Below are 19,554 nucleotides of genomic sequence, written 5' to 3' on the forward strand. Positions count from 1 at the left end.
GCCCATGATTTAAGTTGTCTTGCTTTAGGAGATGGGCCCCAAGCCAAACCCCCAAACCAAGCTTGGAGGTATTAGGCTCAGGTCTGTTTTTATGCACTTACCCTAGCGTCCACAGGACAGGGCTTCACCGACGAACTGGGAAAATAACCAGACTTCTTTGTCTGCATTAACCTCCCCTGTAAATAAAGATTAACGTCAGCACTGTGCCAAAGAAATTTGATTCTTTGCTCCAGTTTCAGAGAACTGCATATGTTATATCTGCCTGCCACAAGCTGAAAATATGCCTCAGAGAATTTATTTGGATGATGGCTTGCAAACTCCAGTGAATAAAAGTGCAGCGGGGGAAATAAATAAGTAAGAACTTTACAACTAGCCAATAGCCTCTGTGTAAGGACTTCTGAACATTTCCAAAGAACAACTTCACTCACTTCCCACCACTGTGAGTCCGGGTCCCCTCTTAGCAGTTCTATTATGTCCCCAGTCTGAAACGTTAACACTGGCTTTCCTGGGTGAGCTGGGTTGCCATGGTAATTCTGAACTGCCACCATTTTAGGACCTAGAAAGAGGAGGGAAGACGACAAGACCATTGTTACGACAAGACCATCCTGTGAGCTACTAACCCAGAGAACATTAGCGGTCAGGATTTACTGGTGTAGCTCATTCATGCACATGGCATGGCGCCTCGATTTGCTCAAGCTAAATGGTTAACATGAGAGAGTCTGGCAAGTAAAACATTGGGGGCAGATAACGATGGGCCAAACTGAACCCCAGCTCCAAACTCAGGGCAAAAGATGCCTTGGAACCTTGTAATCTCAGACAGGCTTTAGTTGGGCAGCAACAAGCCACTCGCGAATCATCACAGGCTGAGTGACACAGACTGGGATTTCTGAGGGGACAAGGAGTTAGGCGCCCAACTCCCAGTGAATTTTGATGGGATTTGGGACTGACATTCTCAGCCAGCAGCCATCTGTGCTGTGAATGATCATGTGTTAAATATTCCTCCCCTGCCACACTCAACTGACAATATTTATCTTAGCACCCTTTTTTTCAACTGCTTTTACCTTCCCCTCGCCCCAGCTAATGGGAGCAACATGCTCGTGCTCAAAACGTTCATGTCACCAGCTTGGATTAAGAGGACTTTTCCCCTTGGACATGCTTTCCTTTAAGTGAAAGAGACACAAAAGGGAGGTGTGTCTTTTCTTGCAAGCTGGGGCATTCAGGACTATCTCAGGGCCCTGATCTGCATTAATCTTGAACAAGGGAAAATGTAACAGGGACCAGAGTGAATAATGATGCTGACAGAAGATAACATCAGGAGCTACAGAGTGAGTTATCACAACCTCAATACAACCACACTTATACAGCCCTCACTGCCAGAGAATCTGAGGACCTCCCAGTCTTTCATGTATTTATCTTCACAATCCCTGGGAGACTGGGCAGTGCTGTTGTCCCCATGATACACATGGGAACTGAGAGGCAGCTAAGTGACTGGCCCAAGGCCACAGAGCAAGTCTGTGGTGGAGCAGTGACTTGAGCCTGGATCTCACAAGTCCTAAGGTAGTGCTCAAACCATTGGACCATCCTCCTCTATCTCCACCATAACTGTGAGGGCACATGCCTGTGAGCAGAATGAGGGTTACCCCAGTCTCCTGGCTGCTTAAGGTTTGTCTACATAAGAAACTTTTGCTGCTTTAAATATGGCTACACCCACCCTTAAAGTGCTACAACTATGCTTCAGTGTAGACACTTACTACAGCAACGGGTGGGGTTCTCCCATCACTCTAGTCAATCCAACTCCCTGAGAAGCGGTAGCTAGGATGACGGAAGAATTCTTCCCAACGACCTAGTGCTGTCTACAGTGGAGGTAGGTCAGCTTAATTACATCTCTCAGGGATGTGGATTTTTCACACCCCGAGAGATGTAGCTGTGCCGATGTAACTTTTCAGTGTAGACCAGCCCTATACTGGTACTGTTAAAGCAGCAAAAAACAAAAAACAAACACCATGCCCCACCCTTAGTGTGGATGCAATTATACTTGTATAAGAGTGCGTAAACTGGTATAAGGCACCTTCATGCTAGTATAAGTGTAGGGTTTTAGTGGCATAACTATGTTGGCAAAAAATCACCCCCCCAACCAACATAGTTGTACCAGTATAACTTAAGTGTAGACCAGGCTTTAGGTGGAAACACTGTATGAGAGCCCCTTCCAAAATTTGCCTTCATCAACCACTTTGAACGAGTGCTGCCTCCCCTAATTTACCCATTGACAAAACACCAACACCACCCTTACCAGGTCCTGTATTTAATGAGTCCTGCAAAGAGAGAAAATAGTTTATGGTCAATAAAACTTATAGCAACTGAATGTATTTAAAGATAAAATAAGACACCCTGAAGTACCATAGTAACCTCTGCTCTTGCTCTGATTACCGCAAAGCTCCCTGTGCAGTTACTACTGGATTCAATTTTTTCCTAAGGCAAGGGGCATATCATGCTATATCTACCCATAATTCTTCACTTTAGGGACAGGAAGTTTTCCATTCTCTGTAGGAGGAACCTTCACAATTTAGCAGGGGAAATACTGGGGTGAAAATTTATCCTGCTGCCCAAGTTCTCCATCTATGATAGTTCCGAATGCAGAGTCATTACAGCATTGAGAGTCAGCACATCGGACAGTGATCACCACAAATGACAGGCCAGACCCATGTGGAACAGGCCAATTCTGGTCTAAAATAAAGGACATCTGTTACCAGCACTTATTCTGTGAGGTGCTCAGATCCCCAAAATCCCACTGAAGTGAAAGGAAGTTGGGGGCGATCAGCTCCTTGTAGGATCAGGTTCTTAGGATGATGCAACATGGATATTATCCGAAGTAACGTTTGCAGTGGAGGCTGGGGGCCCTCCCCAAGGCCCATGCTCCCTCCAGGGCTAGTTGAAAGCTCACAGCTGTAATTCAATCTGGACTAGTGAAACACAGATGCCCCCACAGCTCCTGCCTGACAGGGAGTTAGGAGGGAATGAAACAAACGTACCTGGTCCGCTGGAGAGCCTGAAAATAAATGTTAAAATAATTGGTTAAATTTAGGGGGAAACAGCCCTCTGTTTTGCACTTCCCTCTACTCCACAGCATAACTCATCATCTTGAGAGAAGGGACCAAAAGTGAGGCACTACAGACTTGCTCCAACACCCACTGAAGTCAGTAGGAACCTTTCCATCCACCTCACTGGGATGTGGATCAGGCCCCAAATCGCACCCAGCTCCGCCAACGCACCTCAGGCCTGCAAACAACTCTTTGGTAACAAACACATCCTGAGCCATGCCCTGCGGATTTGTGCCCGGCTGCGTGTGTGGTGGGGGCTTGGGGGGTGAGAGAGAAAGAGCATTGTGTGGTTATATTGCCCAAATGCCCGTTAGAAATTAGACGAAGAACTGCATCCCCACCAACCACCACATCAGAGCAGTTGCAGATGTAAAGATAGTACCCCATGGAGCCATCTACTGACAGCCTATTTGTTTGTCTCCATTACACACACACATTCTGTCTCTCACCTCCTTCCCCCTGCCCACTTAGGGGGTCTGATGAAATTTTCCTTCATTGTTGTCCTTTTCCCTATCCTTGTTGCTATCTAAGCAGCAACACTTTCACCTTCACCTGGAGGGAAGAATACTTCCTCTTCTCAAGGAGACTGGTTTGACAAGACTTAGTCCAGAAGGGGTATTCAACAGTGCAGTAAATTACCTTCAGTTACCCCTTTGCCTCCCACAACCAGCAGCCCAACTCTGCGGCTTCCCAGTCAACATCTGTTTGGGTAGGAATCTCAAGATTGCTCCTGAATCGGATCTATATATCCTGTACTTCATGTCCTACTACAGTAAGTCTCTTCTAACATTAGCTTCAGCGAATCAGTCAGTTGGTTGCAAGATCCCACCCGATGCATGGTCGGGATTATTACGTATTTTTCCAACTTGCTCGCAGGCTTTATGGTCCTTTACTGTATTTTGAGTAGTCCCCTGAAATATATGTATATTTACTATGGGGGACTACTTGAAATAGTCAGAATACATATATAAACATTCATATATACATATACACGTATACATATACATATACGTACACAGACACACACAAGAGCTACACACAGCAAGTTACCATACTAGGAAGAGGATGGAAAGCTCTTTAAAAAATTTCTTAACTAGTCAGAAATGGACATAAAACAGTGGATGACATTTAATGCTAAAAAGAAAACAACTTTATCTATCGGTTCATTCACAAGAAGCCGAGCCCTTTTAAAAACAGCTAGAAGGTCAAAAGACTTACTGATCTTGCAGGGAGGAATAATTTCCAAGCATTCTTTATGAGCACCTGCTCCACATTTCATGCAAAGATAGCCCTGATAGAAAGTTCCTCTGTGAAAAGAGAAGTTGGAAATTTACGATTTTTCTTCATGACAGTCCCCTCCTTGATATTCCTCCCCAATTACCTGTTTGTTTTACTTCTTGCATGATAATTTATTCTGTTAACTTTTTACTATTTTTTTTGCTAGTGACTAACATATGTGAAAGGTGCCAGACGGGCAATCCTTCAGTGTATCCAACCTGCAGGAATAAGAGCACTAGGAAGGAAATGTGCCTCTACTCTGAGCTGGTAGGCTCCGCATCTGGGGAGATGATGGTAGCTCAACCTTCTCCTTCATTCATTCCTCAGCTTCTCTGCTGATGGTGGCCCATGTGGGTGTATCTGTGCCAACAACAATCGTGACTTTTGCAACGTGGGAATGTGTCCCCTAGGAAGCGGATTGAAACCAACAGCTCATTTCATGTCAGGGCCCCGGATTCATCAGATGGTAACCTGCAGTCACCTCTAACCTGGAGCTTCACTTAGCAGTGAGTAGACTCCATATCCCTTTACCATCCCTGCAAGCTATTCACTTACGAAAGCTACACCCTTATGGAAGGCCAAACACCACCTGATGAAAGCCAAAAGTCAACACTTGAGCTTGCTGTATATCTGCAGAAGGCTGTACAGCTGAGGTCATAATGTTGGGCTAAAATCTCAGCCATTTTCAAGCAGGGAAGGTCACATTCATTCAATAAAAAAAAAAAGGAGTACTTGTGGCACCTTAAAGACTAACCAATTTATCTGAGCATAAGCTTTCGTGAGCTACAGCTCACTTCATCGGATGCATATTAATGTATGCTGTAGCTCACGAAAGCTTATGCTCAAATAAATTGGTTAGTCTCTAAGGTGCCACAAGTACTCCTTTTCTTTTTGCGAATACAGACTAACACGGCTGCTACTCTGAAACCATTCATTCAATAAAAACTTTCATTGAGCCTCAAATCCCAGCAATAAGTATTGGTGTTTTTGTGCAGTGAAGGATTAAGAAAAGGTATCAAATCGGTCAGTGGGAACACACGAACAAACCGGAGGAGAGTGTATCATCTGTGTTTAAAAAGAACCAGACTCTCCTACAGTGTTAATATAGACAAACCTACACTGGGCAGGAAGTTATACTGCCAGTGATGGGTATCACGCTGAACGGGGGATGTACCTCTGGTGTAGTTAAACTCCATAAGAAATGTGCTCCATTTATCAGACTCCTGGGATTTATTCCCAGCTCTGCCACTTGACTTTAGGTAAATTACTTAACCTCCCTATGCCTCAGTTTACATATCTGTGAAGTAGGGATAATAGGATTTATCCAACCTCAGGGGCAGAGATGGAGAGGTGGTTTTTGAAACCTAATTGCTTGTGATGTGCTTTCAAATTCCCCCTATGAAATATGCAGTATAAGCGCAAAGACCTATTACTAAATGATAGCCTGTCATTAGTTACCAGATCACGAGCTTGCGGGACTGTATGGCAAACACCCACATGGATACAGTGTTTATTTGAATGCTGATTGGTTTAGCTATTAAATGTTATTGATGTTCCAACCAATCCCATAAGATTGCCCATGGAGAGGTTCTCAGAATAGCATATAAAGACCAGCAGTGATAATTCAGACAATTCTATATGCACAAGAAGTTTCTTAATGCAACATTTGTTGAGCTAATGATAATTTCATTTGCAATTGGGTAGGCCAGGCAATAAGCAGTCCCCCTGGGCAGGTTATAGCTTCAGCGTGTGATCCTTGCATGCAAGATTTATCTATAGCCTCAGGCCAGCAATTCTTGCTCCTTGCTGAAATTCTGCAATGATGCATAAAGGATTCTGTTTCCTGTCAAATGGCCAAATACTTATACCTGCTTTCCCAGAGCAATGGGGCAGGGGCATGGACTTATAGCTCCTATAGCTACTAGGCCATCCTGATCATTAGGGTCATTTGTGCGATACAGCAGAGGTGAGCTGGAAGTCTGGGAGTTAGGTGTGAACTGAGAGCAGAGGAAAGGAAAAGAGGGAATAAAAAAAGACAAACCCATTTTAGATGTTGAAAACATCTAGCCAAAGGGCTGAGAAGTATGAATTTTAAGTTACAAAGAGCTCACACATGACAGTTTCCCATTATTGTGTCCCTGTGAAATGTCTGTTGGAGCAGTGGTTCTCAACCAGGGGTCCGGGGCCCCCTGGGGGGCTGTGAGCAGGTTTCAGGGGGGCCACCAAGCAGGGCCAGCGTTAGACTCACTGGGGCCCAGGGAAGAAAGCCGAAGCCCCACCACAAGGGGCCGAAGTCCGGGGCCCTGAGCCCCGCCACCTGAGGCTGAAGCCGAACTTAGCTTCGCGGGGGCCCCTGTGGCGTGGGGCCCCAGGCAACTGCCCAGCTTCCCCCACCCCTCAACACCGGCTCTGGCTTTTATATGCAGAAAACTAGTTGTTGTGACATAGGTGGGCCACAGAGTTTTTATAGCATGTTGTGGGGGGGGGGGCCTCAGAAAGAAAAAGGTTGAAAATCCCTGTGTTAGATAGTGGACCCTCTGTGTTTAATATGGAGTTCCCAGAGGATGGAAGGCTACGCAGAATCCAGGTCTGGAAATGGGGAAACAGTCAAGAGAACTCCTGGTTGCTCCCGTACTGGATCAGCCTGCCTGCGATGCTACAGCAGTGGGGTGTCAGGTCAGTGGGCTGCCCCCAACGTGGGAATACAGCCAGGCTTGGTGTGGATTAATGAGTTAAAACACAACCACAAGCCTGGAGAGCTGGAAGACACCCATGGGCCCAACTGTTCCACACAGGGAGTGGCTGAGTGGTGTGACTGTGATACCGCAGAGCTAACATCCCGGTTGGTGACATGAGGGCATGGTTTGTGGAAGAGGCTTAGGCTGGGATTCCCATTGACCTTCAACAGGTGTTGGGCACCTCACTGCCCGCTGTGCCTTTGAAAATCTCCCCTTTTGTGGGCCAAAGTAAACGCGGAACAAAGATGGCTCCATCTTAGGGGCAGAGAGGGGAGTGGCAAATGTAGGACACCTGTCAGGTTAACATTGGGCAGGTGTGTGCATGAAATACCGATAAAACCACAGCCTGTTCCCACCCAAATTTGTTCTCCCGGGTCGGGGCGAAGGGGCCTATGGTGTGGGATTCTGTGCCACCATTTGCAGAATTGTTATCACAGCTAGAGCCCTACAATCATACGCTTGAAAAATAATGGAAAAACAGCAGCAGCAACGCTGATTTCAAATTCGCCATAGCCTGAAAGGCTGCAGCTGACAAACGGCAAGTCAGAGAATCTCAGATACCTAGCCCTTTCCAACTCACACGTCTTTTCTCGACTGGGTAAAAGACCAGGGCAATGATGAATGAGCAATTACCCTTTTTTTTTTTTTAAATAGATATGTTTTTTAAAAAAGTTTTCATCTAGAAGAGCATTGCTCACCTTAAAAACATCTTGCATGCTTTGCAGTTGGTCGTCTTTTCAAACGTGTACATCTGGAAGTTGTGGTGATTCGCGCTGGCTTTTTCTGGCTTAATGTTGGACCTAATTCCAAAGAGGGGAAAAAAACAAAACAAAAGACAAACCCCCAAAGTTGTATCAACCTGCCCTGGTCAGCCTTTCTGAGTTCGAAGGTCTTTGGTTGCAGCTACTGTCTGGATTTCAGTCAAAGTTTTGAAATCACTGAGCATGGTATAAGATCTCGCACAAGAGTGAAAGAATTAGAGAATCATTTGGGGCTAGCTGAAGGAGGGGTTGTGTATGGTGTGTTAAACTTTCATTGATATATTCACACATGAGCCTGTCTTTCCCACTTACGTCAGTCTTTAACTAGAATACACCACTGTGCAGAAGGCCAATATGAAACCTATGCACAACTTATGTCCTCAAAATAGGGCTTAAGTAGGATGCAACACCCTTGTGCTGACTATCTGTGCAGATTTTAGCCCTTAACATTTGGTCAAATACATGCTCAACGTTGGATGCCGTAGGTTTTCTCCCAAGGTGGCAATTTCTACAGACATCTTCCCCACACGCGCTTTTTGCATGAACCGTTTGGTTAGATGCTATCACATCAGGCCCATCTCCGGAAACCCTTTGTGCATGGAAGTCCTATGGAAGTCAGTGAGAGTTGCAGATCAGAGCCCTGGGCTCTGAGAACTAGAAACTGAGTTGACCAGGCCATGTTTCATTAGTGGCAATGGTGTGCAGCCAGAGAGGATTTTTGCAGGGAAGCTTAAAACACTCACATTGCCATTTCAAACTGCTCCATCCACTTCCTCTTCATGTCTTCCGTCTTGCAGAAAAACTGGAAGCCCTGCTTTCCCTGAAGGTGAATCAGGTAGAACCCGTATGACCACTGCAACAGGAAACCAAGAGAAATGATCAGATGTTAGTTCTTTCTCCCTCACCTCTTTGTGCTGAATGCTTAAGCAACAACATCCTGGGCAGATGGGGGTTAATTCAGGTCCATTTGTAATCTGTTTTAAGGTGTTCTCTTTACTTGCCTCTGTGGTTACAATGGACCTTTCTGGTGATAAAAGTAGGGGAGTGGTGCAAAGACCAACTTTGTATCTCTATTGTACATTGCAATAAATGACTTTATGGTGGACCCTGGTGCACACCATCATCAACCAGAATTTCACGGCAGCAGATGGGAGAGAAACCAGATCCTGCAGCTTCAAAAGCTCAGGTCCCTGCCATTAAAGCTAAAGGAGACTCTCCATTCATCATCAGCAATATAGAGCCTATGACACACATCCAACCTGCCCTGCAGAAGGCAGTGGTGCATATACACACTAGCCAGTTCACTACAATATTAAAGAAAATAAAGTGGATCTCGTGGTTGCTTACCATTTTTCCATGAGACTAGAAAGCATAAGAGAGCAAAGTGGAAACACAATTCATTAAAACACAAGGCTAGCAATCTCTCTTCAACATCACAGCAGCAAAGCCACCAATTATTTTCAAAATGGCACAACAGCTCCCTTGTTGCTATCCCGTACACTGGACCACACTAACAGGGTGGCCAAAGCTGCCAAGCTATGGATCTCCTGGGATGCCGATCTTCCTCTGTGTCCTCACCTCAGCCCCAAACCAGGCAAAGTATATGCATCTCTGACAGAGAAACTTGGTTTAGAAGAGCGTACCCAATGCAAAGAGCCTGCCATGTCCATGCTAACCACGAAAAACAAACACTTTCTACAGCTTCGAGGGCTGTCTGCTGAGGGACAGGTCCAAGAAGCTACTAAGATCCCACTAGACAAAGGCTTCCACCACGACCTTTGGGTCGGCCATTTTTAGGGAAACAGCACTCTCCACCGGGATATCTGAACTCCAGTATTGATACTCCCACGCAGGACTCGGAAGGAATAACGATTAGAGATGCCTTTTCCAGAACAGTTATTGCTGGAGGTTCCATTCCCATTAGCTCTTCTGAACAACAGGCAAGGATAAACCTGGCCACTCAGCCCACGTTCCCTCTCACAATGACAGCTTAGGAGCTAGTGCTTGAGAATGCGAGAGCCGCTTCGCTTGCCACGATCTGCAATCTAGAATAGTAGTGTAGTAGTCTGTTAAATGCACCGAGGCATGGGGAGCATGAAGCTTGGAGCCCCAGAGGAGACACACACAACTAAAGCCCAGTCACCCGGATGTGCAAATTGGAATAAGCATGTGTGTACGTGCCTGTCCTGCCCATTCTTCCCCATCCTCCATTCTTTTTTTAGGTCATTTTTATCCTTTCCAATTTGTCTGTGAATTACTCTCTAGAGAGTGGCTTCTGTAAAAGAACAGAGCAGCTTCCTCCAGTCCAGTCAAGTCATCCTGACTTCTTGAGGGCTCTTTTGCAGGCCCCAGGTCAGGGGACCCAGCTCAGCCTCTCATTTCTAAGCTCCTTGCCCTGCAGTCAGATTGTCCAGATTTTACAAGCACTATTTCTGTTTTTGAAGTCCAGTGGGAGAGGGGTGCCCTAGGACACTGACCTACATGGGTATGAAAAGCTGTCCAAGAGAGCTAAGCCAGTTCCTTGCTCTGTCCACCTACCTTCTTAATGTCCTTGTTGTTCATGGGATCATCAGTCATCTTATGGAAAAGCAGCTCGATAATTTCTTTCAACTCATAATTGTATCCTTTCCTTTTACAGACGATCACCACTTTATCGAACAAAAATAAATACCTGCCAGAAACCAAATCCCACATCTAATTATATACACCTTTCACAGAAAGTTCAGCGGAGATTATTGCCCGGTCAGGACAGTGAAACATTGTTCGCTATATAATGATTTAATGTTAAAGGCACTGGGCGTCAATGCAATTCTAAGAAATGACCAAATTAAGGAGGATGAAACGTGTGCAAACATAGGACCAAATGTCCTGCTGGTGTCACTCAACTGACCATAAGGAGACAATTTGGCCCATGGATCGTCTTACTGGGCGAGGGACTAGGTGAAAAACAAACTGAAGGTTAATTTTATTTATTTGGAAAAACTTCAGAACAACCGTTCTTTTTATAAGAAAATGTTCTGACTCGTGTGATGACTGAGCTCTCAAAGAGGGTTTTAAAGGTGTTTCATCTGCAGGCCACGTAGTGAGAAGACATGTCAATTTAGCTTCCTGAGGCTCTTCTAACTGTAATCCAGAGCACCCAAGAGCTGTTGTATATTTCACTTATAGGTCACTTCCAGGAAACATACAGTACTCTGTAATCATACAGGAAAAAGCCCCCCAGCTCTGTTTGAGACACCCTGAAATCAGCCACTGGAAGGGTCCACCCAGCACACGCAATCCCTTCAGTAGGATGCAGCTTTATTTGACTCTGCTGAAAAAATAAGAAGACAGGGCTTTCTTCTGAGAGCCCTCTCTGTAGGGCTCAAAATCAGTGTAAGTCACTTTAAGCTGACGACATGTCCTACAATTCCACAGGTTGGCAGTGAATTGAAACTGGAACAGAGAAGAGTTTGCACTTGCAAAGCCCAAGAGAGCTTTAGCCCCCCAAACAATGAGATTTAAAGTAACAAAAAACCACCTAAGCATTTCACTGTGGATGAAACTTGTGGACTCTAGAATTGCCAGTTTTTTATGATTTAACATCAGACTTGAAAGCTTCTGCCACTGGACATTGTGGGACATATCACTGGGGCCTGAGGAGTAACACTGGAAGTGAACACTCTCCAGGCTTTGGGAGAGGGCTATTCAGCATCTGAACCTGGGCCTAGAGATGAATTTCACAGTTTACCTGTCACCTCCTTATAATGGGCCACACCTGGTTTCAAACACACTATATTGCTGGGAGGCGGAGAGCTGAAATCCATACTATGGTCTGACTTCTGGTCTCTAGAAGATCAGGCCTCTTTAAACTAGACTGGCCAGTGCATTACAAAATGTAAGGTAGGAAAAATCCTGTATTGGCAGAAGGATGGACGGGATGATCTACTCGGTCTTTTCTGTGTAATGCAACTCCCCCAGGTGGGTTGTCAGCAATGGGAATTGAACCTGCAGCCTCTGCACCTAAAAGCGGGAGCTTCTACTTTCCAAGCTTCTTTGGCTAAAAGGCAGTAGCAGACTGATAAACCCCTGTGCTTCAGCCACTAGATGGGGACAGAGAGCCACATCATCTACCTGCAGGTTACGTACACACCCTGGTCCGGGAACCTCAGAAGCTTGCCCAGCTCAAATTCTTACACCGGCCACCAAGTGTAAGACAATGCCCCTGGGTGGGCCAGCATGAGTTGGGACTGAGCCCATGACCTATGGATCTAAACCGTTATGATCCCAAGACAGATGTTAAGCTGTATTAGAGCCCCCGGCTAAGATGACCAGCCAGCAAGTGTGAAAAATTGGGACAGGGTAATAGGTGCCTATATAAGACAAAGCCCCAAATATCGGGATTGTCCCTATAAAATCAGGACCTCTGGTCACCCTACCCCAGGTGCATAGCAATAAGGGGTCCCTGTACTGCACTTAGCATTTTGAATGGTGTTTCTTGTAACTTGGTTTTCTGGGAGAATGGTGTCTTTTTTTCCCCCCACTGTCCATTTCTTTGTTTCTTCATTCACTTACCTGTCCTGCTTGGTGTGGTTCACAATTGAACGGACTTTCAGTTCACCGTCTATCTTTGGCCTCCCGAATTCTTCCAGTTTCCCTTGCTGCAGGTAGCAAAGTGTATGTTAGCAATGAGAGGTTTTTATTTCTGAACCCAAAAGGTCTCTGAATGTGGCACAAAACGTAAAGAAACAAAAGAGACAGTTTCCAAAGGGCAATAAAGCCCCTCCCCCACCAGCCCCCCCCCAACCAGCCCCCCTCTCCCCCCCCCCGGAGTCCAGCTCAGATTCCAAAATAGGCCCCTAGCAAAGGAGAGAACCGCCACTCACCAAAACACACAACCAAAAAGTGAATCACCTCACCAGTAATGTTAGCTGTGATGGACTTGAATACCCAGAGGGAGAACATTCCAAAGACACAGTAAACAGAGAAGACGCACTCGCGTAAGACTGTACTATGGGGTGTATCTTGAGTGGCAGAGATTCATATAAACACTATCACCTAAAGCCAGATGGAATTCCAATAGGTGACAGTTACCATAGAAGACGACGCTACACGTGGTGTTAGGAGCCCGAGGCTAGTGTTTGGGTTTGACGACAAGTCAAGTCAAGGAGCTGGGTGCAAAGGTTTAGCGGTCAAGTAATTTTTGCAAGATTTCCACTCTGGGGGTCAGAAATCTCATGAGATCAGCTAGTCTCAGGAGATTTTTCTATTGAAACTGCACTGGAACCAGAAAATGGAGATCTTCTAATTTTGGATCCCATCTGGAACCAAAACCACAGATTTGGGGCAGATTCAGAGACCAGAATCATGGATCTCTCTCAGCCCCCAAGCCCTTGCAAATGCTACTCAGTACAGCACTGTTATTGAGTGATACGAAACACTCCACCGACAGTTCCTTTTTTTTAATTTAAAAAAAAAAAATCTTGAAGCTTCACCGTTGATCAGAAAAATACATATTTTATACAGCTATGCATATAATCTGTGGTTATTTCATTGCTGTGCTGTGTGTGGGTTGTGTATACATAATGAGAATAAATCCATAACATCCATTACAGAGAAACGAAATTAAACACAGAGCAGAGTGTGTGGGAGATTGATTTGAAGAAAGAAATTACTGCTTTGCTAACATTTCATCTTCTGCATGTCACACCAGCTCTCAGATTGCAGCAGGGAAAAGCAGATGCTTAAAGGACCCATTCGCATTCCAGTTTTTAAAGAGCACCACACATCTCATTTCTCCTACAGATCATGGCTTATCATGACTGTTCCAATCAAAACCTATGAGCTGGAAAGGCCTACATCCCACTTCAGAGTTTTCTTAGGTTTCTCTTGAAAACTAGGGATTCTGTCTCAAGTTTGTTAAAGAATCATTTATTAAAGTCCACAGTGTCCTTTGGACTCAGGATAAGACAGAGAGGTGCACGGTGCTGAGTGTACTCAGCCCCCATTGACTTCAGCAGATCAGTCCCTCATGTGGTTTGAAAGATAGATGTCTGGTCCATATTTTTGGAGTTCTGTGCTTAGGAATATATTACTTGTGCTGTTCTTTCCCTTGCATACTGGGGCTATACTCTTGTTCATGAAAATGTTTATTCATCTCCTCTCTCTACCCGCTTAACAGCAAAATAAAAACATTTTAAACAGCAGCCAGATGTGCAAGAATTCATTTTTGGAGAAGGATGGTCCCCCAACATGAGCAGCATGCAGAAATAAAGTACGGGAAACCCTTTCAATGGAAAAAAATGACAGCCCCACATCAGGATCAAGTAGATTTTATAACGAATGGATTCCATTTTTTAGAATTTGAACACAATTAATACACAGATAATAAGAGGCTGATCAAATACAAATGGGTCTTTTAAAGATAAGTACAGGTGATGAGTGAAATTTGTTAATACTTGTCTGGAGAGTCCAAGTATGTTGTTAAAGATAAAATAAAAAGTTGGGGACTAGGGGGAAGAGAGAAGATTCTCAAACTCACCAAGTTTTCTATAGATTTCTGAAATTCACGTATTTTCTTTAAGGTCTCTTTGTCTCTCTTGACTTCATTTATGTACATGGCCAAGTCCTTAAAAGAAAAGCAAATGCTGATTCAGTATTTCTGTTTCCCTTCTAATCAAGAATCCTTAAAAAAAAACCCAAAACACTCGACTTCAGGAGTCACTTCAGAAAGTGAAGCTATCAGCAGCTCTGTGGGAATCAAAACAACCATTTAGCACGTTGGCTATGTTGAGAAAATACAAATCGGGGAACTCAGAACTAGTGCAAAATATTTCTGCTGGATTTAAAACAAGAATCAGTCAATTAAAACCAAGTAAGCAAACCACCCAAGCATGTCTGGTATCACTGTCCATAATCTCTGCATCAGTACTCACACATCAAGAGTGCTCAGGACTCTGCCAGCTGTATCATTCAACCCTTCTGAGACTCCTTAAGCATCTTGGCCTAAACATTCTCCATCCTTTCCCATGTGCCCTTAGATTTTCTTGTTAAATAACTAGATAGGCACTGCAACTCTACCGATCAACAGAAGAGGGCAATACATTCAATTAGCATTAGAAAGTATGACGGACCTAGAAAGTCTTCGAAAGCACAGTCCTGACTTTCCATTCAGCTGCTACCTGAGCTGACGTTCCAGTTCCATCCAGCATAACTCTTTGAGAAGAGCCAGAAAGCTCTTTATTTCCTTTATCCTCCATTCTCACTCAGTGCCTTCCACCTCAGTGCTCCCTTTTCTTTCAACTCCTTCTTCACTCCATTCACCACCATCCTTGAGCAAAAGGCATGTGCCAGACATTCTTAATCACTGTATCTCTGCCCAGCCTCTGTCTATATGTTAACTAAACAGACAGTAAGCTACTCTGAACAAGGACCAGGTCTGTACTTGCTCCTAAGCCTCTTGACAACTTTTTAGCTCTTTGGCCCCAATCCAGCAAACCCCTAAAAACATTTCAGTACTCCCATGTACTTCAATGCGACTTTAAACATGTGCTGAAGTGCTTTGCTGGATCGGGGCTTATTTCAGCACCATCACTGGAGTTCTTTTAAAGGTAAAGCATCTTGCAAAATAGCCCCGGGAGCCCTGAACATACATAAGCTCTAACATTCCAACTGCAAATGGTTAAGACATCTGTAAAAGAATTCTTCCAATACAAGGAAAAACTTTAGTGGAACTATTCCTGTGCTGAAAACAGAGTCACAGTAACCAAGTGTGTCTTTGCATTACAGAGATCGGATTTCTCCTGGTTATTGCATTCTCTGGCCAAATTCCCCAGTTACCTGAATTCTGGCCCAGAGGGCAGAGAAAGACTTCTCTAACCCTTCCACCACACTAATTTCTTACTACAGCTTTAACAAAAAGGAGTCCGGTGGCACCTTAAAGACTAACAGATTTATTTGAGCATAAGCTTTCGTGGGTAAAAACCCTACTTCTTCAGATGCATGGAGTGAAAATCTGTCAGTATATTTATGTCTGCAGCTGTAATTTTCACTCCATGCATCTGAAGAAGTGGGGTTTTTACCCACGAAAGCTTATGCTCAAATAAATCTGTTAGTCTTTAAGGTGCCATCGGACTCCTTGTTTTTGTGGATACAGACTAACACGGCTACCCCCTGATACTTTACATCTTTAACTGTATTTTTTAATATATTTATGGCCTGTCATCTAGATGCTTCTGTCTCTTTTCTCTCAACTATAGTTCTTGTCAGCTTGGATTGAATCTGAACAGCACAGAATTTTTCAAGACATCCCCTTGGGTGCAAACTTTCTACAGCTTTCCAACATAAGAAGGATTAATCAGAGATGATAATCACAATCTTAAGTGACAATACTTATATAACATCCTATAAGACCATTTAAATAGTGAGTGTTGGTAACAGGATGGGGGGGAAAGGTAAAGTGATCAAGTGAAGTAAGATTCCCCTGCACGTCAAAGTCACCTGAAGCCTTTTCATCTGCTTCCTCCTATGGAGCATGCCATCTTGCACGCATGGGAGAAGCACAGCTGTGAGATCTACAGTGAAACATCAGCTTGACAAGATGTGCAAACTGGGCCCCTTCACAATGTAACAAGCGTTAAAGCAACCTTTGCGTTGTACACAGTGATTTGCGTGCAAGACCATGCACCGGGTGATGGGATTTTGCATATGCCAGACTTACATGTGCAAATCTTGTACAAATGCTGTTGTCTTGTGCAAATCCTACTGCTAACTCCTGTAAATGACCGTGCATGGAAAATCAGAAGTGAGGTTGAAGCCCCTGGGACAATTCAGCTCTAGGCTTGGCTAACTAGACGTCTGGATTTCCCATCACTGGAGCATAGGAGCGCTAGAATCGGCCAGCTAATGAACAAGGCTGGAATCTAGATGAAATAAACCATTTGAAAACTAAGCTGAGATTTTCATACCAATTAAAGTAAAATTTTGCTGCTTCCTGTGACCATGGCACGTCCAACACTGAGTCAAATCTATACCCTCGTGACGGTGTGAAAACGGAAGCAAACGATCCTGTCTGATGGCGACTAGCAACTCTATAAAGAAAACACTGAACCTTTAGCACAGCCAGGATTTTTTATTATTAGCAGCATTGCAAGGCATCTTCTTCAACAAAGCCTGATCTCTTCAAAACCACACAGCCACCAGAGGAGTCAAACAGTGGAAAGACAGAATCCTGCAATGCATGAAAATGTCTTTGTGACTCTCTCCCTTTTTTAAACTCTCACCACATTTCACTAATCGCGCAGTGAACAGTGCATTTTTCAAGCGGGGAGTTCTGGATATCAGACTGAATAGCTCACACCAGCACTCACGGTATGTTTACACTGCAAAAAAAAAAAATGACCCACTGTAGCAAGTCTCAGAACCAAGGTCAAATGATTTGGGCTCATGCTATGGGGCTAAAAATAGCAGTGTAGACATCCTGGACTCTGAAACCCAGCGAGGGGGATGCTCTCAGAGCCTGGACTCCGGCCTAAGTCAGAGTGTCTACATTGCTGTAAGCCCCATAGCGTGAGCCCGAGTCAGCTGACCCAGGCTCGGAGACTTGCTGTAATGGGTCTTTTGTTTCTGCAGTGTAGACATACTCTCAGACACTGAAAAGTAGGGGGAGGGAAGGACACATCGCGGCTCTTTCTCTCCATATATTAAAGACATTGATTTATTTTCAAAGAGTCTCCTTCCCAATTCCTCCCCCGCCATTTAAATCCTTGCTCACCATCCAGGTTTATATTATGGACCTCAGTTGTTCCTCCCAATCCCACCCATACATTGGTTGAAGTTTCCAACACAGTGGGAGAAATTTCAGGGGTAATAGTCAAAACGGGTCAGGCTCTATGGGTCTGACTCAGGCCCAATGGCCTGTGATGGGATGTTAGATGGGGTGGGATCTGAGTTACTACAGAGAATTCTTTTCTGGGTATCTGGCTGGTGAATCTTGCCCATATTCTCAGGGTTTAGCTGATCACCATATTTGGGGTCAGGAAGGAATTTTCCTCCAGGGCAGATTGGAAGAGGCCCTGAAGGTTTTTCGCCTTCCTCTGTAGTATGGGGCACAGGTCACTTGCTGGAGGATTCTCTGCTCATTGAAGTCTTTAAACCATGATTTGAGGACTTCATTAGCTCAGGCATAGGTGAGAGGTTTCTCACAGGAGTGGGTGGGTGAGATTCTGTGGCCTACATTGTGCAGGAGGTCGGACTAGATGATCATAATAGTCCCTTCTGACCTTAATATCTATGAATCTATGAAATCAATAGACAGACAAATAAATTGGTTAGTCTCTAAGGTGCCACAAGTACTCCTTTTCTTTTTGCGAACAGACAGACAGCCATCGACTTCAGATTGGGCCCTATCTCATAATAGGGACTGTTCCCCCTTTATGCGTGTGTGTGTGAAACGTGGATTTCAGGCACTACAACCTCAACTCAACAAGGCACTTAAACACGTGTCTAACTTAAAGCACAGGAGCAGTCCTACCAATGCAGAGCTAGGCACCTCTAAGTTCGTCACTGAATCAGCCCTCCCCGCCCCCGTCCCCCATCCCGGCCTTATTCTGGAAGGTGCTGGGCATCCTTAATTCCCATTGACTGTGGCAGGAGTCGAAGGCACATAGCATGCAACAGCCTTGGGCACGACTGACGTAATTCTTGATCCTTGCAACAGGAAAACAAACAAACTTTCAATTCACACTTGGTCAGGAAGGTGAGACGCCACACACAGCATTTAGGGAGTCATAGGCAGCACTTAGATCATTCGTGTAGCAGAAAGAAGGGCTGTAGAAAACTACTCCGGTGGAACCCACAAGTTTAGCTTTGTAATGTAAGAGAATCAAAGTAGGTCAGTGCCTGTTAGCAGCAGTGGATTAGACTGCAATGTCCTTCAAACAACCTTCATGTTCCCATGACCTACATACCAGCTCTGGACGCACTGGCTAGCAGGGATAATGACTAAAAAGGTCACTCCACTTATGTAAGTCCTAGGAAACGCAGTGTCATTAGAAAAAAAGCTGATCCTCAGAGGCAGAAAACAAACAACGTGATCTCAGAACATAGAGGACAGCTCAGTGGTAAATGCTCTACTAGTCATGGAGACAATCTGGGTTTAATGACTGGTCCTACAGGCTGATTCTGCTCCGAATTACATGACTGTAAAACCAGAGAAACCTGCAGAAAACTGTGACAAAAATGAATTTGTTTTTGTTGTGATTTTTCTCAAATTTGGGGGTTTCAAGGTTTTCATTGAAACCCCCAAAACTTTCAGAGTAGCAGCCATGTTAGTCTGTATCTGCAAAAAGAAAAGGAGTATTTGTGGCACCTTAGAGACTAACAAATTTATCTGAGCATAAGCTTTCGTGAGCTACAGCATCCGATGAAGTGAGCTGTAGCTCACGAAAGCTTATGCTCAAATAAATTTGTTAGTCTCTAAGGTGCCACAAGTCCTCCTTTTCTTTTTGCCAAAACTTTCAAACACACAGAAATTTCCATTTTGTGAACAAGCCATTTTTCATCAAAAAGACCCAAACAATTTAGATGGAAAATTCCCAACTCACTCCACTCAGTGGTATTCGGATCTGGATGATGGTGCATCCCCATCTATGTTCCATGCAGACGCACAGTACACAAACACACTAAGAGGGATAAATTTCT

General features: G+C 44.5%; 1 protein-coding gene across 6 annotated transcripts in view; it reads right to left on the bottom strand.

Annotated features, from left to right (window-relative positions):
* VAV2 (vav guanine nucleotide exchange factor 2) overlaps positions 1-19,554 on the bottom strand; it is a 309,428-nt gene that overhangs the window by 11,917 nt on the left and 277,957 nt on the right. For 3 of the 6 annotated variants that reach the window (XM_037879836.2, XM_037879838.2, XM_037879840.2), the window contains 11 exons: positions 14,396-14,482; positions 12,430-12,515; positions 10,414-10,546; positions 9,223-9,237; positions 8,619-8,728; positions 7,813-7,914; positions 4,317-4,405; positions 3,030-3,046; positions 2,291-2,312; positions 429-556; positions 102-176 (listed from right to left, as the gene is read on the bottom strand). In XM_037879836.2, coding sequence (XP_037735764.1) covers positions 102-176; positions 429-556; positions 2,291-2,312; positions 3,030-3,046; positions 4,317-4,405; positions 7,813-7,914; positions 8,619-8,728; positions 9,223-9,237; positions 10,414-10,546; positions 12,430-12,515; positions 14,396-14,482 — 864 coding nt within the window. The remainder of the gene's footprint in view (positions 1-101; positions 177-428; positions 557-2,290; positions 2,313-3,029; positions 3,047-4,316; positions 4,406-7,812; positions 7,915-8,618; positions 8,729-9,222; positions 9,238-10,413; positions 10,547-12,429; positions 12,516-14,395; positions 14,483-19,554) is intronic. The other 3 variants (XM_037879837.2, XM_037879839.2, XM_007061013.4) reach the window with 1 other exon arrangement.

Source organism: Chelonia mydas, chromosome 16 (genome assembly GCF_015237465.2).
Source record: "Chelonia mydas isolate rCheMyd1 chromosome 16, rCheMyd1.pri.v2, whole genome shotgun sequence".
In the NCBI taxonomy this organism is placed as follows: domain Eukaryota; kingdom Metazoa; phylum Chordata; order Testudines; family Cheloniidae; genus Chelonia; species Chelonia mydas.